The 27,278-nt window shown below is 39.3% G+C and overlaps 1 protein-coding gene across 7 annotated transcripts in view; it reads right to left on the reverse strand.

The window, feature by feature from the left end:
• MTA1 (metastasis associated 1) overlaps positions 1-27,278 on the reverse strand; it is a 388,726-nt gene that overhangs the window by 47,850 nt on the left and 313,598 nt on the right. For 2 of the 7 annotated variants that reach the window (XM_089681501.1, XM_089681500.1), the window contains exon 18: positions 3,002-3,518. The exons of the other annotated variants lie outside the window; for them this stretch is intronic. In XM_089681501.1, coding sequence (XP_089537627.1) covers positions 3,466-3,518 — 53 coding nt within the window. In that variant the 3' untranslated portion in view covers positions 3,002-3,465. Of the gene's footprint in view, positions 1-3,001; positions 3,519-27,278 lie in introns of those variants that run through there. 7 annotated transcript variants of the gene reach the window in all.

The raw sequence follows: 27,278 nt of genomic DNA on the forward strand, positions 1-27,278 counted from the left end.
TCATACTGGTCACTGGAAGTTCAACATGGCACCTCATGGCAAAGAACGCTCTGAGGATCTGAAAAAAAGAATTGTTGCTCTACATAGAGATGGCCTAGGCTATAAGAAGATTGCCAAGGCCCTGAAACTGAGCTGCAACAAGGTGGTCAAGACCATACAGCGGTTTAACAGGACAGGTTCCACTCAGGACAGGCCTCTCCATGCTCGACCAAAGAAGTTGAATGCACGTGCTCAGCATCATATCCAGAGGTTGTCTTTGGGAAATAGACATATGAGTGCTGCCAGTATTGCTGCAGAGGTTGAAGGGGTGGGGGGTCAGCCTGCCTGTCAGTGCTAAGACCATACGCAGCACACTGCATCAAATTGGTCTGAATGGCTGTCGTCCCAGAAGGAAGCCTCTTCTAAAAAAGATGCACAAGAAAGCCTGCAAACAGTTTGCTGAAGACAAGCAGACTAAGGACATGGATTACTGGAACCATGTCCTGTGGTTGGTCTAATGAGACCAAGATAAACTTATTTGGTTCAGATGGTATCAAGTGTGTGGCGGCAACCAGGTGAAGAGTACAAAGACAAGTGTGTCAAGCATGATGTTGGGAGTGTCATGGTCTGGGGCTGCATGAGTGCTGCCGGCACTGGGGATCTACAGTTCATTGAGGAAACCGTGAATTCTACATGTACTGTGACATACTGAAGCAGAGCATGATCCCCTCCCTTCGGAGACTGGGCCGCAGGACAGTATTCTAACATGATAACGACCCCAAACACACCTCCAAGACAACCACTGCCTTGCTAAAGAAGCTGAGGGTAAAGGTGATGAATTGGCCAAGCATGTCTCAGACCTAAACCCTATTGAGCATCTGTGGAGCATCCTCAAATGGAAGGTGGAGGAACGCAAGGGCTCCGTGATGTCATCATGTAGGAGTGGAAGAGGACTCCAGTGGCAACCTGTGAAAATCTGGTTAACTCCATGCCCAAGAGGGTTAAGGCAGTGCTGGAAAATAATGGTGACCACATAAAGTATTGACACTTTGGGCCCAATTTGGACATTTTCACTTGAGGGTGTATTCACTTTTGTTGCCAGCGGTTTAGACATTAATGGCTGTGTGTTGAGTTATTTTGAGGGGTCAGCAAATTTTCACTAGTGTACAAGCTGTACATTTTACATTGTAGCAAAGTGTCATTTCTTCAGTGTTGTCACATGAAAAGATAGAATAAAATATTTACAAAAATGTGAGGGGTGTATTCACTTCTGAGAGATACTGTATATGTGATTTTGCACTTCTGGGTAGGTGACACACGCTATTCGCGGGCTTGGCTGTCAATCACGGGGTCCCGGATGGCGATTACTCGCCGGCACCCGGTGATCGCTGAGTATTACCAACGGGGAGAGAACTGTATGTAAACAATACAGTTATCTCCCCTGTCAGCTCCAGCACACTGCTTTGTATGGCTCTGCATAGCACAGGCATACAAAGCAGTGTGCTTACAGTTGAAAGCACAGACAGAGCTTGCTGTGAAACAGCACACAGTTAACCCTTTGATCGCCCCACGTTAACCCCTTCCTGCCCAGTGCCATTAGTACAGTGTCAGTGCTTTTTATTAGCACTGATCACTGTATTGGTGTCACTGGGGATGTCAGTGACACTGAGTCAGTTCCCCCCAGCATCAGAATGCCCCCCGCAGTCCCGCTATAAGTCACTGATCGCCACCATTACTAGTAAAAAAAAAAAAAAATCCAGTATCTATACCGCCATTTTTAAACACAATAAGTTTCACAGAAACCAATTAATTTACACATATTGGGATTTTTTTTTATCAAAGACATGTAGCAGACTACATTTTGGCCTAAATTTATGACAAAATTTGATCTTTTAAATTTTTCTACTGGACATGTTTAATAGCAAAAAGTCAAAAATATTGTTTTTTTTCTCAAAATTGACGGTCTTTTTTTATAGCACAAAAAATAAACGCACATGCAATCAAATAGCACCAATAGAAAGCTCTATTCGTGGGAAAAAAAGGACGTAAATTTAATTTGGGTGCAGCGTTGCATGGCCGCGCAATTGTCAGTTAAAGTAATGCAGAAAATGGCCTGGTCTCTGGAGGTCAAGTGGTTTTAATTTGTCTTCTCGCATTGTTTTTTAATCAGAAATTATGCTGGCTAGTTCCTGATGTGTCATGACACAGAAGATCGTAGATTAGTTTGAGTAAAAGTGACAGAGGGCTTTTTTCCAATCTCTAGCTATAGTAATTGTAGCTGTTAATAGTACAAAGAAAATTACCCTCTGAAAGCAATGGGATATATCTTTAATTGGTTTGTTCAATAGCGCAATATAATGTGTTTTCTGTATTTGTAGCCCTGTTACACTCCGTATCAAAGCAAATATACCTTTCCAAAATCTTCTGATCTTAGCGCATTCCCACCAGACATAAATCATCATGCCCTGAAGATTACAGGCACATAGTTGAGGTTCCCAGATAGATTTTCAGTGGGAGGGGACTAAATACCAACTAGGTCTACTTTACATCCTAAGAGTCATTGTTCCAACAACGCATTATAATTTAGGCAGTTGTAAAGGCTCAAGGTTTTTACCTTCATGCATTCTATGCAAGAAGGTAAAAAAACATACTGTGTAAAGCAGTGCCCCAGCCCCAGTACTTACCTGAGCCCCATAGCGATCCATGTGCACAATAGCCTCGGCTGTCCTAGCTCTCTACCTCCTCATTGGCTGAGACAGCAATGGCTGTCAATCACAGCCAGTCAGCCAATAAGGAGAGGGGGTGGAGCCAAGAAGCAGCTCCGTGTGTGAAAGGATACACGGAGCAACGGGTGCCCCCATAGCAAAATCTTACTTTTCAAAAGGGGTGTACTCATTTATGCTGAGCACTGTGTGTATATATATATATGTACACTGTGTGTATATATATATATATGTACACCTCTTTTGAAAAGTAAGATTTTCATCAATATCTCAATGAACACAAAAGCAAATTTCCAAAATGTTGACAAAACTGAGTTTTATAGAACATTTGTTTAGCTCATTACACGAAAGTAAGGTTAATAATATCACTTAGATTACAAAATCTTCAGTTTTACTCAAATTAGCTGATGCAAAAATGAATACACCCCACAACAAAAACTACTACATTTGGTATTTTGTATGACCTCCATGATTTGTAAGGACAGCACGAAGTCTTCTAGGCATGGAATGAAAAAGTTAGAGACATATTGCAACATCTATCTTTTCTATTCTTCATGAACAACCACTTTTAGAGCCTGGATGCTGGATGGAGAGTGATGCTCAACTTCTCTCTTCAGAATTCCCCATAGGCATTCGATTCGGTTCAGATCAGGATACATACTTGGCCACTGAATCGCTTTTCACCCTGTTCTTCTTTATAAATGCAACAGTGGCCTTAGAGGAGTGTTTTGGATCATTGTCATGTTGGAAAAGTGCATGATGACTACAGGCACGGAGTGATGGTAGCACCTTCTCTTTCATTATAGAGCAGTACAGCTGTGAATTAAAGATAGCATCAATGAAATGCAGCTCCCCGACACCAGCAGCCCCACAGAAGGACACTGCCACCATCATGTTTTACTCTCAGTTCCAAAAACATTTATCTTGGTCTCATCACTCTAGAGTACAGAGTCCCAGTTGTCTTTTTCTTTTTCAGTATGGGCCCTGGCAAATTCTAGGCGGGCTTTTTTGTGCATGGGCTTTAGGAGAGGCTTACATCATGGCAACACCCATGCATGCCATTCCTCTGCAGTGAACGCCGTATTGTGTCACGGGAAACATTCACCCATTTGGCTTTTTACTTCTTTAGCTTACTGCAGTGACCTTGCATGGCAATTTCTTCAACCTTTCTCATCAGAAGACACTCCTGACGAGGTGTTAACTTCCCTGGACAGCCTGGACATCTCTGTGAGGTGGTTGCAGTTCCATCTTTGTTAAATTTTTTTTATCACTTTTGCTACAGCATTCTGACTGATAAGTAAAGCTTTGCTGAACTTCTGGTGCCATTACAGACAGCATTAAAAAGGAAGGGGTTTTCTTTGTTAAGTAACGCCCTTTTAAAATTAACTGTCTGCTGGACACCGGTTTAGTGAATAATTAGACTCACCTGTAGTTGATCTCTTGTTAATTAGGATTTTGTTGTCTAAAATTTAGCTTTGCTCATAAGACTTTCATTGGGGTGTTTACATTTTTGCAACATGGTCTTGAATAAATTTGTTAGGAAAAATACTTTGTGTGTGCAAATCAAGAAATCTTGTTTGCAATCAATGGGCCACATTTGTGGGAGTATTTTGTAGTATAGCGTCCCATAGAAAATATTAATTCTGAAAGGAAAGGTTTTCTGACGAATCTGTTGGGGTGTACTCATTTATGCTGAGCACTGTATATATGCATATAAAAAATCTGTAATCATTTGTATATTTTATATCTGTTTGGAGTTTGGCTTTAAAGTGGTACTAAATGCTGTGCTCGCTGTGCAGCTTTAAAATTTATTTCCAAAAGTCAGAGGCCCTAAATATACAGTATTAATTTTAGAGAGAAAAATAGCCCTGGTCAAAAACTGCTTGCCACTTAGGTGGGCCTCACACTGAATTAAATATCTAGTCATACTTATACCAAGAGATAGTCTTAAAATATAGGTACAATTTCATGGTTTGGGAAGGGGTAACAAATAAAATGAATATACTTCTCTAATTACTGCATCTCATACAATCTTTACCAATAGCTATTTCGCAGGCGTTTTTCCACCACATACAATCGCTGTTTTCTATGTTAATCTGGGATACACAAACTGGCAAGAATATGACATACTATTCTCCACTTCCCTAAAATAGTGGTAGGACTACACTTCCCAGATGCAGCAATGCATTACACAGCTACCCACTTGAGGAGAATAATAGATTGGTACAGGAACAAAAAAATTTAATAAATGGATAAACTTAGAAGAAACCACTAGCTCAACACTGTTATACCATCTACCCACCCCAGTGTTCCCAAGCCACACAAGCTAATCTAAAATTCCACTCTACCATGGGCCCCACTATCTGAACTTTCTTGAAATAGTCAGCTCCACTAAGTATCACCCAGGTGCCATTATCACTATATCCAGCCACAGGTAACCCGCTATATCAGCCCAGAATCACAGGTTTTCAATATTTAACACAAACTGGCTGCACCAGAGTTTCACATTTTGGAAACTGCCTCTTCAAGATGAGGCAGTTGCCAAAATGTGAAACTCTGGCACAGCCAGTTTGTTTTAATGTTGGATACGTCCAAAGATCCCTCTTATTCCCCTCTTGGCTTTTGGAGAATTCGCCAGCTTCACCATTTCTTAATCTCTATTCCCTGCCAGGATACAGCTCACCCTGGCTAACACCTTTTGAAGCCATGTGTGATGAACAGGGCCCAATTAGACATACATTCTCATCCAAATATGCTCTACTAATTAGTAGAGAGGACTCACAACCCTTACAGTTCTTGCAGAAATAGTCAAAGGAATTACAGTTAATCTTTACAAAGGAACTAAAAAAAATAGAGTTTTATACTTTGCTCATAAAACTGCAGTTAACACCTATAACTACAAGAAATGGAATATAAAGTTACAACAAGATGGTACAAATTCCTAGTACTTTGCATACTTTCTCTCCATCCCAAACCCATAATTGCTGGTGTAGAAAGGGCAAGGCACTTTCCTTCATTATTTTTATCTTGTTCCAAGTTAACCACTTCCCTTCCAGCCCAGGTCTATAAACGGTCATACGGGAGCGCTGCCGAAGCGCATTGACGTTTATAAATGTCACCTGCATTCACTGTCTGTGCGTGCTCCCTAGGAGGACGCAGTACTGTGATCCGGTGCTCGCTGTGTTCTCCGAACACAGCGGAACACCAATCGCCATACGGGATCTCTGTGTGAGGTCCCAATTCATGTGATCACTGATTGGTCACTTCCTGACATCATTGCTTACTACATGTGAAATCTGTGAATGATCACAGAGGTCACATGGTACAAGGCTATTCGCAACAGCCTTGTACCATGTGAGAAGCTGTGACCAATCACAGCTCTCACAGTGTTTCTCAATGGCTGCAAGAATGCAGCCAGAGAAAAATAGAAATGATTGCTTTTACAGCCTTTATGGGTGTAAAAGCAATCAGTGAAAAAAAATTAAAAAATCATCACACCCCACAAGTAGTACAGTGTCACTATGGTGACAATGTACTGCTAGGGTGACAGTATGTTAAAGAAAAAAAAATATATATATAAAAAATAAAATAAAAATGTAAAAAAAAAATTTTTAAATTATTTTTGGTTATAAACTAATTTGGGTTATTTTATTTTACTAAAAAGATAGCTGAATACATTTTGGCCAAGAGTTATGAAGAAAGATTATTTATTTGCAAAATGTTATAAGAAAAACATTTTTTTCACAAATTTTGGACTTTTTCATTTATGTAGCAAAAAAATAAAAATCCCAGTGGTGAATAAATACCACTAAAATAAAGTTTTATCTGTCTCGAAAAAAATGCTAAAAAATTCATATGGGTACAGTGTTGCATGTCTGCAGAACTGTCATTCAATGTGTGATAGACATGAAAGATGAAAATTGGCCTGGGCAGGAAGGGGATGAAAGTATCTGGACTTGAAGTGGTTAAAGGAATTCTGGAAGAGAGTGGAGAAAATATTCCAAAAATGTACCAATTACTATGTCCTTCATGACCCCACCTTCTTCCCAAGCCACCATAAGAATATGCCTAGAAAAACGCTTAAAAAAATCTCCAATTGGCACCCTTGTAAATTTTTCCAGATCTTTTATTCTGACAAAATGGTATAAGCAAGAACTCCCATCCTGGCAGCAGTGATTTGTATGAATAAACAATACTAAAAAAAGGAGGACCTATCCCCCACTACTGAAGGAAAAGAAAGAAAAAAGGAATTTATTTTCACAACAAAAGACTTGGAGATAATTTTTTCGAATACGTCAGTTTCAACTAATTATAGACTATCTATAAAGTACTTGGGACACCGCAACATACTGGACATTGGAGGTCCAGGCTCCTGTTTTCCCTATACCTTCCTTCCCCTTTCTCTCTACTATCCCTGTCCCCAACCACCACCTTTTCCCATCCTCCCCTCTTTCTTTCTCTTCTCCATACTCCTCCCTTTACAAATAGAACAGAATTTATAGAAAACATTAATTTGACAGGCGGTTATACCCCACCTTGATACAAATTAATCTGTAAGGCCACATTAACACAATTAAGTTGCTATGTGATGTGAGAGCCTTTTAAATTAAAATAAAAAAAACTTCCTTTAACTTTCCTGAGTCAGACAAATTTCTCCATTTGTGCCCAGCACGTAATCCCTCCAACCCACTTCCTCATCCAAGCAGAAATTATTTCTGAACTATTTAATGTTTAAATGCATATTACTCATGCAGTATATACTTTACAAACAGCTTTATACTATGATGTCTATATGTTTTACAATTCTTCGTTACAAAAGCAAGGTATCTATCAGCAATACGTTTTGTTTAGGGATATAGTAAGAAAATATCTGACATATTTGAAATCATAAAAATATAAGTGTGTACTTCTAGTGAGCCAACTGCAGCTTTCCTGGCTAATTTGTGCAACACAAGAAACTTGCAGATATTGGAATGGCACTTTCCACTGCTCAGATAAACCCATCCTTCCTGTTGTGCTGATCTTTACACCTCTGGATTGGATGACACCCTGTAACATCCACTCCCTTCTTTCTAGCACAGGCCATTATGGCCATGCCTGCTGTAGTCCAGCCTTCAGAGCTGCAGTCATGACAGCATGTATGCTGCAAATCCTTTAACAGCACACAGGTCACAGCTAGTGGTAATCTTATGGTCAACACTGTTTAGAATTGTAGACAAAGGGTAATAGTTAAAAGCAGACTGACTGTTAAGCAGCCCTTAGATGAGCCCGTTTTTTTTTTGTTTTTTTTTTAATGGACCTGGTTCCCCCATCCACACGTTCAAGGTGGATTGAGGAATCCTCCCTGCTGAGTCATTGTATTCTGAGAGTGGGGAGACTTCCCTGACATTGGAATACACTGATCAGCATTGCATAGCCTGTGGCACTGATTGATTGGGAAAAAAACAACAGGGCGGTTGTACAACCAAAGTGCCCATATATGAATCAAAATTCAGCCAGTCCCTGCTAAACCGGATGAATTTTGATCCATGTATGGCTCACTTTAGACAGTTTTATTGTTTTTACATCATGTACAAACAACCCCCCCACCTCACATCTGGAGCCAACTGCTTCCAAAACTTCTTCAGTTGGTACTGGCCACTCACTGTACACAATATGTGTTTTACAAATATGACAACATTTCAGAAAACTATGGTTAATTTAAAGGACAAATTCACCTTCAAAAAAAATATAATAAATGCAAATTGTTTTGCAGGTAAAAAAATGTGCATTTACGATTTTCTTTTTTAGGAGCGTGGAAAGCATTGCACCAGCGATCAGCAGATCTCTGGTGCCATGCAGAACTCCTGCAGACTGTCAGTGTAATCTGTCTGCCCGTACATCGCATGGGCAGGCAGTTTCACACTTACAGGAAGAATCAATGAACTACCACAGCGTTCAACAGCGCCATGGTAGTTCATTAAGGAGTACAAGCTGACAGCCGCAAAGTCTCTCAGTACTTGTAAATAGTGAAAAATGCAGCGCAACAATTAAATAAATACAATGGTGCTACTGTATCACCTAAAACCTACTAAATGCGTATTAATCAATAGTGACAGTAAATGATACTCCTCCGTGCTTATGAATACTTCATAATCCAATATATGCTTCCGGTCATACACAGTGCTTTGTGATATTATTACAACATAAATCGTACCAGGTAATATAACATCAATCGTTGTTAACAGTCCCTTTAAATCCGCAATGACTTTGCGTAGACCAGTGTGGTCACACTACTGTATACAAGTGTACGGTGCTCCTGTATCACCCCTTAGTGCTCTTCCACCTCCAACACACATATGCGCTCACCTCAAAGTTTGACCCATGGGGGTTTATTTACTAAAGCTGGAGAGTCCAAAATCAGACTCCCTTCTGCATAGAAACCAATCAGCTTCCAGGTTTCATTGCCAAAGCTTCATTGAACAAGCTGAGGTTAGAAGCTGATTGGTTTCTATGCAGAAGGGAGTCTGATTTTGGACTCTCCAGCTTTAGTAAATAAACCCCATAATGACAGGTCAAACTGAACTTTACCCTTTTAACCCGGGCAGGTATAATGGTACAAAGTCTTCCCACTACGGGGATACAATATGATATCAAAGATTGTATCGCATGCAGGACAGAAGGAGTAGTGTACTGTATCCAATGTCAATGTGGATTACAGTATGTAGGTCACACTAAACGCATGCTTGCTAAGAGAATACAGGAACACATCAGTGGTATTAAAAAAGGATGCAGTAAACACAACCTTTCCAAGCATTTTGCATTGTACCATGATAATAACCCTGTAGGATTACAATTCTGGGGGACTGAAGGATATAAAAGCCATTGGAGGGGTAGTAATAAAATCAGAACTGAGCTAAAAAGAATAAAAGTGAATCTTCCAATTACAAATGATGGTACCGCAAGGGTTAAATGTGGACTTTGATCTAAACTGTTTTATAGAGGACTCCTAGTGGTCTCCAGGTAGTAATACATGGATGTCAGGAACACATGCACAACTTGTTACCCATTAGGTCATATATTCGTATAGTAGGTCAAATAAGTGATGACTAATTAGATAGTATTATCATATATGAAACATTATATGTATCAAGCTATGTACATCACATTGACATATCAATATGTTCACTTATTTTTTCATGGACATTTATTCGCCATACTATATACATATGGCCCCTCCAGTATTATGAGGTATCACACATATAGTTACATCAGTATATTCTTGCACAGGTAGATGTATTCATTTTAGCAATGGTTCAACATTTCCAGACCTCAATAATGTACATTTATTAATATATATGGCCTACTGTATGGTAACAATATTCCCCTGTATAATATATACGGATCGATTATAATATTCGAATTGGTCCATGACGCCCACTATACAGTTGCAAGAAAAAGTATGTGAACCTCTTGGGATTACGTGGAGTTTTGCATGAATTGGGTATAAAATGTGCTCTGAACATCATCTAAGTCACAACAATAGAAGAACACAGTCTGCTGAACATAATACTACACAAATATTAGATGTTGCCATGGTTTAATTGCACATAACATGTAAACATTCACAGTGCAGGGAGGAAAAGGTATGTGAACCTTTGGACTTAATAACTGGTTGACCCTCCTTTTGGCAGCAATAACCTCAACCAAATGTTTCCTGTAGTTGCAGATCAGACCTGCACAACGATCTGGAGTAATTTTGGACCACTCCTCTTCACAAAACTGTTTCAGCGTAGCAATATTCTTGGGATGTCTGGTGTGAATCGCTCTCTTAAGGTCATGCCACAGCATTTCAATTGGGTTGAGGTCAGGACTCTGACTGGGCCACTCCAGAAGGCGTATTCTGTGCTGTTGCAGCCATTGTTTTGTTGAATTACTTGTATGCCAGTAGTGCTGTGGAACATCCAGGTGCTCTTTTGCAAACTTCAAACGTGCTGCATTATTCGTTTTGGACAGCAATGGCTTCCTCCGTGGTGTCCTCCCATGTACTCCATTCTTGTTTAATGTTTTCCTTATTGTAGATGTGTCAACAAAAATGTTAGCATGTGCCAGAGATTTCTGTAGGTCTTTAGCTGACACTCTGGGATTCTTCTTTACCTCATGCAGCATTCTCTTGCAGTCATTTTTACAGGACGACCACGCCTAGGGAGAGCAGCAACAGTGCTAAACTTTCTCCATTTGTAGACAGTCTGTCTTACCGTGGACACATGAACATCAAGGCTTTTGGAGATACTTTTGTAACCCTTTCCAGCTTCATGCAAGTCAACAATTCTTGATTGTAGGTCTTCTGAGAGCTCTTTTCTGCAAGGCATGGTTCACATCAGACAGTGCTTCTTGAAACCAGTAAACCCAAAACAAGTGTGTGTTTTTTAAGGGCAGGACAGCTGTCAGCAACACATCCAATATCATCACACTGATTGGAGTCAAGGTTGGCTCACTCCTGGCTCCAATTAGCTCTGGGAGAAGTCATTAAGCTAGGGCCTCACATACATTTTCCTCCCTGCACTGTGAATGTTTACATGTTATGTGCAATTAAACCATGGCAACATCTAATGTTTGTGTAGTATTATGTTCAGCAGACTGTGTTCTTCTATTGTTGTGACTTAGATGACGTTCAGAGCACATTTTATGCCCAATTCATGCAAAACTCCACGTAATCCCAAGGGGTTCACATACGTTTTCTTGCAACTGTAAATCATAGAAATGTTTATCATCTATTAGGATTTCTAGTTTTGCTTTCCTGTTCATTTCGTATATGTATACAGTCATGGCCGAAATTGTTGGCACCCTTGATATTTTTCCTGAAAATCAAGTATTTCACACAAAAAAGGTATTGCATTAACACATGTTTTGCTATACACATGTTTATTCCCTTTGTATGTATTGGAACAAATATAAAACAGAGGCAGAAAAGCAAATATGACATAATGTCACACAAAACCCCAAAAATGGGCTGGACAAAAGTATTGGCACCCTTAACTTAATATTTGGTTGCACACCCTTTGGAAAACATAACTGAAATCAGTCGCTTCCTATAACCATCAATAAGCTTCTGACACCTCTCACCCGGAATTTTGGACCACTCTTCCTTTGCAAACAGCTCCAGGTCTCTCTTATTGGAAGGACACCTTTTCCCAACAGCAATTTTAAGATCTCTCCACGGGTGTTCAATGGGATTTAGATCTGGGCTCATTGCTGGCCACTTCAGAACTCTCCAGCGCTTCTTTGCCATCCATTTCTGAGTGCTTTTTGACGTATGTTTGGGGTCATTGTCCTGCTGGAAGACCCAGGATCTTGGACGCAAACCCAGCTTTCTGACACTGGGCCCTACAGTGCGACCCAAAATCCTTTGGTAATCCTCAGATTTCATGATGCCTTGCACACAGTCAAGGCACCCAGTGCCAGAGGCAGCAAAACAACCCCAAAACATCATTGAACCTCCACCATATTTTACCGTAGGTACTGTGTTTTGTTCTTTGTAGGCCTCATTCCGTTTTCGGTAAACAGTAGAATGATGTGCTTTACCGAAAAGCTCTATCTTGGTCTCATCTGTCCACAAGACGTTTTCCCAGAAGGCTTTTGGCTTACTCAAGTACATTTTGGCAAACTGTAGTCTTGCTTTTTTATGTCTCTGTGTCAGCAGTGGGGTCCTCCTGGGTCTCCTGCCATAGCGTTTCATTTCATTTAAATGTCGACGGATAGTTCGCGCTGACACTGATGCTCCCTGAGCCTGCAGGACAGCTTGAATGTCTTTGGAACATGTTTGGGGCTGCTTATCCACCATCCGGACTATTCTGCGTTGCAATCTTTCATCAATTTTCCTCATCCGTCCACGACCAGGGAGATTAGCTACAGTGCCATGGGTTGCAAACTTCTTGATAATGTTGCGCACTGTGGACAAAGGCAAATCTAGTTCTCTGGAGATGGACTTGTAACCTTGAGATTGTTGATATTTTGCCACAATTTTGGTTCTCAGGTCCTCAGACAGTTCTCGTCTCCTCTTTCTGTTGTCCATGCTTAGTGTGGCACAGACAGACACACAATGCAAAGGTTAAGTGAACGTCTCTCCTTTTTATCTGCTTTCAGGTGTGATTTCTATATTGCCCACACCTGTTACTTGCCCCAGGTGAGTTTACAGGAGCATCACATGCTTGTAACATTCTTATTTATCCGCAGTTGTGAAAGGGTGCCAATACTTTTGTCCAGCCCATTTTTGGAGGTTTGTGTGACATTATGTCGAATTTGCTTTCTTTCCTCCCTTTTTTTGTTTTGTCCCAATACACACAAAGGGAATAAACATGTGTATAGCAAAACATGTGTTAATGCAATACGTTTCGTGAGAAATACATGATTTCCTGGAGAAATATCAAGGGTGCCAACAATTTCGGCCATGACTGTATACAGTTATTAGTATTATACTGGGATAATATTCCACTATATAATATATACTGATCGATCACAATATTCGGATTAGTCCACAATCCCCACTATTAATCATAGATATGTCATCATTTATTAGGATTTTCATAATTTTTGATATTGTAGCAATACTTTCTTGTGTAATAAGGGTGAAATATTCCCTTGCATAATATACATTGATTGATTATTGTATTTTTATGTGTTCAAATAGTGGCTTATTATTATAATATACAGTTATTGGTAGTGTGGCAATACCTCCTTGTATAATAAGGGTGATAACATTCCCTTGCATAATATACATTGATCGATTATTACACCTTAATGAGTCCAGATATATCCCTATTATTTCCTAACTATTCGTTGTGGAAAAATCTAGAAGAAAATGCCTCCCGAGACAATGTGGTGGTCTACAACAAAATGGCACTGTCACAGATGTATAGTATTACAATCTATGAGTGAGTATAAATGGAAGGCTTGACAACCTATGGAGTACTCCGGTTGAAGTCACGTGTTGTGACGTAACACATAGGGTACCCGATGACGTCAAGCTGTAAACCGGAAGGCTACATGCCGCCATTTTGAAAGGGGGATTACAGCATGTATTCAACTTGGACAACTGTATAGTGAGTTTTTAACCCTGTAGTGTCCCAGGAAGACATATTTTAATTGGATTGGATCTACACAAAAGTACTGGCAAAGAGTGGGAAGACTTTGTACCATTATACCTGCCCGGGTTAAAAGGAAAAAGTTCAGTTTGACCTGTCATTATGGGTCAAACTTTGAGGTGAACGCACAAGTGTGTTGGAGGTGGAAGAGCACTAAGAGGTGATCAGGAGCACCGTACACTTGTATAAAGTAGTGTGACTACACCGGTCTAAACGAAGTCATTGCGGATTTAAAGGGACTGTTCACATCGATTGATGTTATATTAAGTTGCATGATTTATGTTGTAATAATATCACAAAGCACTGTGGATGTTACAAATTATGTATGGATCTACATGTGTTCATTGAAATGTATGACCAGAAGCATATATTGGATTATTAATTATTCACAAGCACGGAGGAGTATCATTTACGCATTTAGTAGGTTGTAGGTGATACATACACCGTACTTTCTAAATAAAGGGCTAGTTAACTGTCCTTCATACTTTATGGGGCTCAGACTATGGTCATTGGCAGTAGTATTAGTAGGCAAAAAAGTGCCCCATATTTGACTTCAGGGAAATGAACAGTGCCCATCAGTGTCTGTCTCAAATAAGTGGGAGTAATAGTGTCCCAAGGGCCAGATAAAGGCAAGCAAAGGGCTGTATCTGGCCCACAGGCCACAGTTTGGAGACCACTGATCTAAAATGTAGAGCACAGCAGCAGAAGTGGCTTTGCACTGAACTGTCTAATAAGAGATAAGTCATTCAGTCTTTCATGTACATTTCTAAACCTTAAAGCAGTTAAAAGATTAATTTACCCTTACAATTTCAACGGCATACAATATTTTAAAATACAGCATGCATCTTGTACACAATTTTCTGAAGAGTTTGAAGATTTAATTGATAAGTGTTTGGTGAATGTGCTGTAAAGATTATCCTCCCTAAAAAACATATGCACTGTGTACTGACTTGCATATAGCAAAAACCAGGGTTGGGAAAGGGGCTAGGAGAACTAACTAAGGAGGAAAACCTAGAGACACTGTTAAATCTCTCATAAATTGTGAAAAAAAAAACACAATGCTTTGCCTGAAAAGTTCTAGATCACTGGGTACCCTCTGGCACATGCTCTTGAGTCTGTCCAAGGATATTGGAAGAAGATATAAGGATTTTTGACTTACCTGTTTTGACTTCCAATATACTATCACCAGTTCATCGATTATCCTCGTATACAATGTATTACATATTTCTGTTTTGTAGGAATATTTTGTTAGTTTTTACCAGTATTGGTGTTACTATTGTAGCCACAAAATAACAGCTTTAAAATAGCTGCTTCAGATTAGCAATATATCTAATATCCATGTAATTATTCTTATTTTACTCTTAAGTATTAGTATTTACTTTCTTATATAGTAATCATAATACATGTAAAACAAATAATTTTTTGGTTAATCTTTTTTATGAATTCATTACACCTACTATATTCTCAGAGTAGTATTTACTTACATATTACCTTAAAAGGCATGGAAAATGTACTTTTATTTTGACTCTAGTTGTCATTTTCTTTTCAGAATATTTATGTATTTCATTACATATAATTTTTAACAATATTGCATAAGGTTTAATGTCTAGAATTATTTTTTAATCAATGTACTGAATCCAACCTTCATCCACTATATTAATATCATACTATGAATATAAGATTATGCTATGACACAAACAGTATGTATTAGTGCCTAGTCTGTATAATATTTCAGTAGCGCTGCATGTAATCAGCATTTCAACCACTAAAATCTCTCGCCTTCCTTTTCCTTATGAGAGTACCTCTTACAAGGAGATAGTACCTCCTTCCCTACAAAAAGCACTAGAACTGCTAGCTTCCCTGGATAATGGGTTGATGGAGGTACGCTCCCTTGATATCTATGGATGGCAAAAAGTTTCCAGTGCAGGGATGCCACTAAAAATGGGATTCAGAAGTTTGAGGAATACTCTCGAAATCTTTCTTCAGCTGGAATCACCACAATTTAGGCCAGGAATCCCTCACTAGCCAACTGCTGAGGATAAAAGTGCCATGCAAGAAACTCAATCTTGTACTCCCAGGCTAACATTTTGCAAATCAATTTTCCGAGGTATTGGTTAGCCAATAGTCTGTGAATGCTAGAATATGTCCCCCACCTTACACTGGGCAGGTGGTGGCAAAACCTCATGTGGAGAAGGAGGGCTTCTCTGCTGCCTTGGCGAGCTTGAACTGTTAGGGACCAATGTCCCCTTCAAGAGGTGGATGGCTTAAGGGACCTAGAACCCGTCTCAGAAATTTCTCACAAACGAAAAAATGTTTATTGGCTGAAAAGGTTTGCAACATCAATCCTTTCGCATACACGTCAAGGTTCACATTAAAGCGAATCTGATCTGGCCTAAATGTTTCTAAGGTAACCACAATACTAAAGTCCACAGGCATTGATGTGCCTGCAAGAATCTGAGATTCCTGCCTCCTTGCGGAGATCACCTGTATCCTACAAGCAAACTGTACATGCAGCCTCAACTTCTGCCCAGGTTGAGATGCTAAGTTCCACCTATTGTCATTCAACTGCCAAAAGTCAGAACTTCAAAGGGTAGTAAAGAGCTAAATGACAAATGGTGCCCTACAAAACTTAACCTCAACTTGGGTAGAAGTCGAGATCTCCTGAGTTTGAGATCCAAGGGGCTCCACAAAGATTAATTTGAAGATTAACCAAGGTAGTTGCAGGAACCAGACTTCAGCACCGTTGTTACCTGAAAAAATATTTAGGACAGGTCAGATTTAGTTTAAGTGCATGAGTGTTATTTGATTATGTGAAGTAGTGACAACTGTGGTGAGGCAATTAGAACATGTGACTGACTGTGGCATATGAGTAAAGTGGTTACACTACATAGGCTTTAAAGTTCAGGCACCTTTTAAGTTCACCCACTTTAATCTTGAGTCCAAAGCAGAACGCTAAATTTGCACCTTTTATTAGGGTTCCATGTTCAAGAGACAGCACCAGGTATTTTTTTTGTACTCTCTATTATAGGATCATGTTTGTATTTCTGATAGCGACATTAATGTGCATGGGTAAACATTATGTACGCAATATGAAAAGTCTGATTACACTGTTCAACAAATTTTTATTTTTTGCCAGTTTTGGAAACAAAAGGATCCATTTCTTAATGAATTTCACATTCTGAGTTCAAATATAACAATGAAATTTGTCAATTGGCTCTAGTTTTTCTGTAAACGGAAAGTTTTCTACTATAGGCGTAATGACTACATAATGCACAATAATTATATAGATAGATGTCTTTCCACAAATATAAAGCAAGTGATATTGACTACATAACAAAGCCTAAATGGCATAATATATTGCATAGGATTACCAAGAAAAATTATAGCCATAAGCGAAGTTGAATCATTTTAATACTTAGGATTCTCACTAGTTTTGTCTTCAGTTTGTGTCGGTTTTGCTTCTCTTGGCTTTTCTCTTGTATTCGAGGAAAGGGCTATCTCTTACAACTGCACGTGACTACACGCTTCAGGTTCTTCCTCACTTGACTCAACCACGAAGGATTCTGGTGCTTTAGGAATTGGTAGCCCCTCTCCGTGAGGAACTGGACGTATTGCCGATGGAATATTTGGATAGTGCACAGATAACTTTTTCTTCTTATTTAGCCCTTTTACAATTGGAGCCACCATTCAAAAGTAACAATTACTAACATGATCTGTTGGCTCTCTCCAAATCATTGGCACAGCGAAAGGCATAGATGCCTTTTTTCCATTCAACCATTGCTCCAGTGCCGTCCCACAAGAATTGCAGCATATATGTGGTGCCCAGCTCTTGTCCTGGTCTCCTATCTTGCAGCCAAAATACAAGTTGTAGACTTTCTTAAGCATTCCTGTTATCCTCCTTTTTTGTGAGATAAAAGTTATTTCACCGCAGATATAGCAGAAATTATCTGCTTTATTCACACAAGTTCGAGGCATTACTGAGTAGCCTATATAAGCATAAAACGAAATGTAAAGACGCTGTCGAACTACAATCAGCTACAGATACTGCAGCTTTTATGTAGTGAAGTGATGCAATTAAAGGCTAATATTGCATCATCTCAGTATACATGCAATTTTCTATTGGTCACCAGTATCAATTGCGCAATATGCAGCTGAAGTTGCATCATAATTTTGAATGGCTTACGTCATTAGATGGGTGAATATATCATGGAAACTAGAGCCAATCAACATTTTTTAGGGTCATTTTCGTTTTCAGCACCCCAAAATTATGTAAGATTAGCTAATTTTATGCCCAAAACTTTTTACCTGTTGAACAGTGTTATCATTAAACTTGCGTTAAGAGGATGACTAATGCAGTCAACTGCTAGTGTAGATCACCAATTTATATGAAAAAGGCAGAAGTCCCTTTCTACATTCGTATTTAGAAATCAGAGACTCAAAGCACTATGATGCATGAATGTCAGCACAACAGCAAGGCAGCTTGCATTTTTAGAAGCAGAGGCCAGCTATAGCAGGCTCTCATGACAGGTTTCCTTGAAGAAAAATTGTAAACCTTTAGAATGAGAAACACAGGAACTGCATTTTTGTCACCATCATTCAACTAAACAGAACATTTAAAAAAAATCCACTTTACAGGAAAACCTGCATTCTGCACAGAAGTCCCCCCCCCCCCAAGAAAAAAAAAATCAGAAAACTAGGGACAACAATTCAAGCAGAACAGCTCATTTCAAACAGAGAAAATTATATACACACAGCAGGCATGAAACAAATATTAAAGTGGCTGTAAACCCCTGAAATGAAAAATTAAAGCATATCCTTGTATAGTGTGTACTTGCTTAAATCCAAAGAATACAGTGTGATTTCTGCTTTATCATTCCTTTGCTATCTGCATGAGTCACTTATCAGGTCTAGGCCAACACCAAGCAATCTCTGGAGACTCCCCCACACAGCAGGTGATAGCCAGCCTCAGCAATGCCTGTTTCCTTATGAAACAGAGTAGAGGGGCGTGTGCCCTTTTCCTCTATTCAGGTCTCATATTACACTCAGCTCCCTGCTGTGCAGTGTGTGACATCAGATCCCATACCCTGCATTCTGGAGCTGAGAAATGCTGTGTACATTGTTTGAATGGCTGTAGAGGAGAGAAGGTGCAGATACAGGTATGTCTAATGTAGGAGGATCGGTTTCATTTATGTGCACCACCTGGGGCTAGGCACTTCACTATGTAAGGGTACTTACTTATATGTAAGGGTTTACAACCACTTTAAAGTGTCAGTCCATCTAAAACTGATATTTTAGTTTTTGATTAATACTGAAAAATGGAATCTGAATGAACATTCAAGCTCTAAATATGTCTAATGTTTAAGCTTGTTTAGACACATTTAGACCCATTTACGCACCTCTAACTTTTTTCTGCTCAAAAGTTCCTCATCTGAATGTGCTGGTGATGTTTTTTTCAGCCTGTAAATGCTCTCCTTCTAATATGTCTGTAAAAACCTATGTGTGCATGGCTACATATGCTAACATAGAAGTGCTTTTACAGGATGAAAAAAACCCCATCAGATGTATGTACAAACAGCACTTTTCATACCGTGTGCATGAGCCCTTTATTTCAACTGGTGATCTGGCCAGTAACACACTTCCCATCTTAGGGATGATTCACACCAGATGCAAGCTAATGGGTTTTTTTAAATTTGCATCAAAACGCATGCACAGTGTTTTCCATGTATTTCACTTCCCTAGTTCACACCAGTGCAGTGCGTTCCAGTGCAGTCCACAAAAGTAGAATATGCTGCATTTTATCTGTATTGAATGCACCTGCAACATGGCAAGACACTTCTAAAATGCACCAGAAAACTCATAAAAAAACAAACCGGAACGCGCATGTCCTGATCTGAGAGGAAGAAAAAATAGGGGGAAAATGCATCAAACACACAATGTAACGCATCACAAACACACATGCAGAAACGCATCCAGAAGGCAGAAACTGTGGAGTGAACCAGCCCTTCGAGTGTTTGCATTCTGGATGAAGTGGTAAAGCAGACACCTTTGGACAGAAAAATTGTCAGTCTGGGGAGACCATGGAGTTAACTAAAGGTTTTACATAAATGAATAAATGCTGACCATTGAAAGCACCCTTGTCAGCGGTAAATCATTTGTCTCAACCCTCTAACTGCCACTTTTGCTGGACTGCTAGGTCTGTTAAAGTTGAAAATAGGGTGAAAAAAAGCCTTAACAAAACGAAAATAAATACAGCCACCACATCATACTACAACATAATACATGTTTGTTTATGGTTTTAATATAAAATAAACAAATGTGGAAAAATATATACAATGTTCTATGTGTTAAACACCTGACTTTCCTGGTTTATTTTTAAGACTAGATGAACATCAGATGATCCAGATAATTTTTATAGGTTCACAAACTGTTTCTCTTAATTTCATTACGATTTGTATATACAGTGAGGAACAGAAGTATTTGAACACCCTGCGATTTTGCAAGTTCTCCCACTTAGAAATCATGGAGGGGTCTGAAATTCACATTGTAGGTGCATTCCCCAATTTAAAAACAAGTGAGGAAATCACATTGTATGATTTTTAAAGAATTTATTTGTCTTGCACTGCTGAACTTAAGTATTTGAACACCTAAGAAACAGCAAGAATTCTGGCTCTTAAAGACCTGTTACTGTGCCTTTAAAAAGTCCACCTCTACTCCACTCATTAGTATAACTTAGTAGCACCTGCATGAGCTCTTTAAAGACACCTGTCCATCCCACAGTCAAACGCCAACTACTACCATGGGCAAGACCAACAAGCTGTCAAAAGACACCAGAGACAAAACTGTGGAGCTCCACAAGGCTGGAAAGGGCTACGGGGCAATTGCCAAGCAGCTTGGTGAAAATAGATCAACTGTTGGAGCAATTGTTAGAAAATGGAAGAGGCTAAAGACGACTGTCAGTCTCCCTTGGACTGGGGCTCCATGCAAGATCTCACCTCGTGGGGTATCACTGATAAGAAAAGTAAGGAATCAGCCCAGAACTACAAGGGAGGAGCTGGTCAATGACATGAAGAGAGCCTGGACCACAGTTTCAAAGGTCACTGTCGGTAGAACACTACGCCGTCATGGTTTCAAATCATGCATCGCATGGAAGGTTCCCCTGCTCAAGTCATCACATGTCCAGGCCCGTCTGAAGTTTGCCAATGACCATCTGGATGATCCAGAGGAGGCATGGGAGAAAGTCATGTGGTCAGATGAGACCAAAGTAGAACTTTTTGGTCTAAACGTCACTGGTCATGTTTGGAGATAAAAGAAGGATGAGTTGCATCCCAAGAACACCATCCCTACTGTGAAGCATGGGGGTGGTAACATCATGCTTTGGGGGTGCTTTTCTGCAAAGGGGACAGCACGACTGCACTGTATTAAGGAGAGGATGAATGGGGCCATTTATTGTGAGATTTTGAGCAACAACCTCCTTCCCTCAGTCAGAGCATTGAAGATGGGTCGTGGCTGGGTCTTCCAGCATGACAACGACCCGAAGCACACAGCCAGGATAAACAAGGAGTGGCTCCGTAAGAAGCATATAAAGGTTCTGGAGTGGCTTAGCCAGTCTCCAGACCTAAATCCAATAGAACATCTTTGAAGGGAGTTGAAACCCGGGGAGTTGAAAAGTTGGAACATCTTTGGTGGAAGTTGAACCCCGAAACCTGACAGATCTAGAGGAGATCTGTGTGGAGGAGTGGCCAAAATCCCTGTTGCAGTGTGTGCAAACCTGGTCAAGAACTACAGGAAACGTCTGACCTCTGTAATTGCAAACAAAGGCTTCTGTACCAAATATTAACACTGATTTTTTTAGGTGTTCAAATACTTGTGTTCAGCAGTGCAAGACAAATAAATTCTTTAAAAATCATACAATGTGATTTCCTGAATTTTTTTTTTTAATTCTGTCTCTGAGTGGGAATGCACCTACAATGTGAATTTCAGACCCGTCCATGATTTCTAAGTGGGAGAACTTGCAAAATCACAGGGTGTTCAAATACTTCTGTTCCTCACTGTAGTATGGAGTAGGACTAAAATAGATTCATTTCATATTCAATCATTATGATAAGTTATACAGACACATAGAAATCACCATTCACTTGTTTAAATCTCATCTGCAGTTATCAAGTTTTTATGCATTTTGACAGCAGTGTTTATGTATGTACATGTATCAAAGACCCTAAATATGTGCAGTAACAATATAAGCACATACAAAAGATAGCTAGCAATTCAGTCTGTACACAGAAGTACAAATTACTAAGACATGACACAGAACTGGACATAAAAAAGTAAGAAGGTTGATTTTAAAGGAAGTTATTACAGGAGTACAAGTGGATTGGTGGGTGATCATAGGCCCCACATCCCTTTTAAAACCAAAGATATACAATGTTAATTTCAATGGGACTCTTGTTTCAAGACATTAATCACACATTATTTTCCATATAAAAAGCTACATTTTTGTTGATACACTGTAAAATCTTTGCCATTTAAAACTTGCACAGTATCAATAAATGTTGAACCTAAACATTAAATAGACACTTATTCCTAGTCATCCATTGCCTGGTACGTGTTTAGTGCCACGTACATTTACTTGCAATAATTGCTAAATCAGGGTATGGCCCTTCTAGCTTTTAACACAAATCATGTTATACATGGATTATACATGGATAAAATTTTGCGCTGTACATGGTGCTTGCTCTAGCTTGAAGCATTTCATGGTCAGCTTCTTCAGAAACAGGGAAAAGCTATATTATAAATAAAGGATATTAATTTCACATATTAAACATATATATAGAATTTTTGAGAACGTTGTTGACATTAGTAGACTTTTTACTCAATGCTTTAACCACTTGCCCTTCAGAGGATTTACCCCCCTTCCTGAGCAGGAAATGTTTTGAGATATGGCGCTGCTTTCCTTTAACTGACAATTGCGCGGTCATGCAACACTGTACATAAATAAAATGTATGTGCTTTTTTTCTCCATAAATAGAGATTTCTTTGGGTGGTATTTGATCACCTGTACAGTTTTTATTTTTTGAGCTATAAACAAAAAAACACTGACAATTTTGAAAAAAAGCAAAACAATATTTTTGACTTTTTGCTATAACACATATCCAATAAAAAATTTTTAACAATCTAATTTTGTCATAAATTTAGGCAAAAATGTATTCTGCTGCACGTCTTTGCTAAACAAAATCTCAATACGTGTAAATTAATTGGTTTACATGAAAGTTGTAGCATTTACAAATGGCGGTATATATACACTGGAATATTAATTTTTATATTTTTTATTCTAGTAATGGCAGCAATCAGCAACTTATAGCAGGACTGAGGAGGGCATTCTGACACTGGAGGGGAACTAACTGCCACTGACATCCTCAGTGACACTAATACAGTGATCAGTGCTAATAAAGAGTACTGACACTGTACTAATGACACTGGGCAGGAAGGGGTTAACATCTGGGGAGACCAAAGGGTTAACTGTGTGCTATTTTACTAGGGAAACTGTACAGCAGAGAAATACACAGCAGCATGTTACTGCTGGCAAGAGAGAGACATGTGTTTAGATACAGGTTTCTCGGCGATCGCCAGGTGCCGGCAGGCAATCTCCGACCGGGACCCGGAGATCAACATCTTCAGGGTGGCGCGCACGCCCCCTACCTGGAAATGCAAATCACATATATATACATAATTTTGCGCAGCCCTGTAGTAGTATTTCTGCTATAGGGTGGCGGGAAAGCAGTTAAATCAATGTGTTTGTGTATCATTTCATAAGAGGGAATAAATGGGGGCAAACTCTAGGCAGGGACTGCAGGGGAAGAGATGCAACAATGCCTCAAACCTGAATCAAAACAAAAGTATAAAATTCTTAGTATAAAATTCCAGTATTCCTCTCATTTCATAATAATGACAATTTCTAATATTTATAGCCACATGGGGCACAACCAATATGCTATAGATGGTTTTCACCTAAATGGAAGGGGGTCTGTTGTGCTGAGGAGAGGTTTATGGGAAGGGTGGAGGAGTATTTAACCAATTCAATACCAGGAAATTTTACACCTTCCTGCCCAGGCCAGTTTTCAGGTTTCAGCGCTCTCACACTTTGAATGACAATTGCACGGTCATACAACATTGTACCCAAACTACAATTTTATCATTTTCTTCACACAACTAGAGCTTTCTTTTGGTGGTATTTAATCACCACTGGGGTTTTTATTTTTTGCTAAATTAACAAAAAAAAGACCAAAAATTTTGAAAAAAAAAGTTTTTTTTTTTGTTTCTGTTATAAAAGTTTGCAAATAAATAATTGTTCTTCATAAATTTAGGCCGAGATGTATTCTGCTACATGTCTTTGGTGAAAATAACCCAAATTAGGATGTATTTTTTAGTTTGTAGGAAAGTTATAGAGTTCACAAACTATGGTATAGATCTGAATATTGATCAATCCTGAAGTACTGACAGCCAATCTAATTTCTTGAGGTCCAAGAATGTCAGAACAGTACAGATATCCCCCAAATGACCCCTTTTTGCAAAGTAGACAGTCCGACGTACTTTATAAGAGGCATGGCGAGTTTTTTGAAGTTGTATTTTTTTTGTAATAATTTTTCGGAAAATGAAAAAATTAAAAAAATTAGTTTCACTATTTTGTTTTACATATTGTCACCAGTGCAGTACAGCGTCATCATATAACTGGCATGGCGGTGATCAGGGACACTGACTGGTGACAGTATGAAAAAAAATATATATATATATTTTTAAATTTTTTATTAATTTTTTTTTTAAGATTTTTTTTCATATTTCACTATGACCAAAGTAGTACAATGTTACGATAGTAACATTGTACTACTTTGGGGAAGTGATCAGTATTTTTTTTTTTTTTTACACAATTTGCGTATAGCAAATAATTACTTTGCTATAAGCAAGCATTTACCTGAATTACATCAATTCATTCATGTTTTTTTTTTTTTTGTGCTTAGCTGTGATTTGGCCACAGCTAATCACATGACATGTGCATGTGATTAGCTGTGACCATTCACAGCTAGACACTAGTATACAATGGATGGCATGAATGAAGCCATCCATTGTATACAACTGTCATGTGACCTGCTGTGATTGGTCACAGCAGGTCACATGGTACTGGCAACGGGGCCGATACTCAGATCTGTCATCAGCCGTGTCCGAGGTACACGGCCGGTGACAGATTGCGCCGCTGCACCGCTCTGCAGGAGCGCAATCTGTGCATGTGCGGGAGGACGCCATATGGCGTCCACCCGGAATGCTGATGACATTTGCCGCTCGCCATTCGGCCATAGGGCGGACGGCAAATGGTTAAACTAGGATTGAGAAAAGAGAGAATTAGAATATAATGGGGCAGAGAAGTTAGACATTAATGGAGGGTGGAATGAAATAGAGGGAGGGTTATGGCAGATAATAAGGAGCTTCTCATTTTACAAACAACCATTGGCAATTATCGTACTGTTTATACTGCAAAACACAAGTGAAAAATTTGGCAATGAATTAAAATGTTTGTTCATTAATGCACTAATTACTAAAGAAGTCTGCCAAGCAAAACAGAAGAGTTGCAAGCTTTGGTGCACGAAGTGAACTAGTATTTAGCTGGTTAGTCCTCATGCAGCGCTGCCGCCGATTGCTTTCACACAGTGCCAGCCTCTCCGCGCCCCAGGCGTGAGGTTCCCCATCTGCGGGCCCGGCTCGCCGTCGGCTAGAGGGGAGGGAGAAGAGCAGATAAGTCCGCTCCCCTCCTCTTCTTGTGCTGACCCAGAAGTGACATTATGATGTCACTTCCGGGTCCCCGGTGAGAGATTGTAATACAATCCCCGGGAATAAATGTAATATGGTGCATGTGCACCACATTACAATCAGTGGAGCAGAGGGGAGACATGCAGTGTCTTTTAGATCTTGGAAGTCTCAAAGAGAACCTGTCACCAAAAATCATCACATAGGGGACTCTGCGGTAAAATTTTGAGGTAAAATCATGGAACTACCACTGTTTTATTCTCTAGGGTCTCTGCTTTCAGAAAATATATAATGTTTGGGGATTTTATGTAATCTTCAGGACTAAAATGATTTTTTAAACGTGTGCAAAAAACACAAAAACGGCTCTGGCAGCGAAAACGCAAGAACGGCTTTGGCAGCAAAAGGGATAAAGTATAAGCCCTGACGAACAGCCAATCATCGTTCATTACACTGCAAGGTCTCTCCCCTCCCTGCTAGTCCCTGGGTGTGGTGCTGGAGACAGGCAGGGAGGGGGGGGGAGGAGAAAAACAGCGCAATGGTAAAAATATTACACGTTAAAGTCACCATAAAGAACTGTTTGTTTTTAAAATTCCCCAGACATTCCTAAAATCACCTCCGATTTAAATACGGTTTTGGTTAAAAAAAAAAAAAAATTATCAGGACAAGTAGATTGTCATGAGGGACAAGTAGATTGGGGCCCTGATTTAGTCCCTGGACAAGTAGTTTTTTAAAAAATGTCCACACCCCTGAACTGACAATTGTGCGGTAATGCAACGATGTACATAAATTAAATTTATGTCATTTTTTTCCCCACAAATAGGGCTTTCTTTTGGTGGCACTGTATTTGATCACCACTGGCTTTTTAATTTCTTTGCACTATAAACAAAGAAAGACCGACAATTTTGAAAAAACAAAAAAAATATATTTTTTACTTTCTGCTATAAAACATATCCAATAAAAACAAAAATTTTAAAAATCAAAATGTCTTCATAAATTTAGGCGAATATGTATTCTGCCACATATTTTTGCTAAAAATAAGTCTAGGTTCACACCTATGCGTTCTACTGCGTTTTGCAGTGCATTTAACATGATTTTGTATCGGACAGGTTCACATCTCTGCGTCTTCACCCGGTGTGTTTTTTTAAAAGGGTCAGGGACTTTTTTTAAACGCAAAACGTTGCGTTTTTGGTCCTAAAGACTTCAATGGAGAAGCTGCAAAAAAGCATGTAGTATGTTTTTGATGTGTTTTACGTTTTATTCTTCCCAGCAAAAAGTTTTTTTTAAAAAAAAAAAGCAAAACGCATCAAAAATGTGTAAAAAAACGCATGTGAAAAAATGCAAAACACACGGCAAAAAGCACAAACTGCATAGGTGTGAACCTAGCCTAAGCATATATTGATTGGTTTGTGCAAAAGTTGTAGCGTCTATAAACTAGAATATATATGCTGGAATTTTTTATTTTTATACTAGTAATGGTGGCGATCAGTGACTTACAGTGGGACTGCGATATTGCAGCAGACAATCACACAATCAGTGCTGAAAATATGCATGGTCACTGGACTAATGACACTGTGACACTAATGACCTAACCAGTGTTTATGTGTACACAGTGTGGTGCTTTAACTAAGGGATGTGCTGGATTTTATTTCCTGCTTTGCAG

This window comes from Staurois parvus, unplaced genomic scaffold (genome assembly GCF_062004578.1).
Source record: "Staurois parvus isolate SC_StPar_1 unplaced genomic scaffold, SC_StPar_1.0 ptg000267l, whole genome shotgun sequence".
In the NCBI taxonomy this organism is placed as follows: Eukaryota; Metazoa; Chordata; class Amphibia; order Anura; family Ranidae; genus Staurois; species Staurois parvus.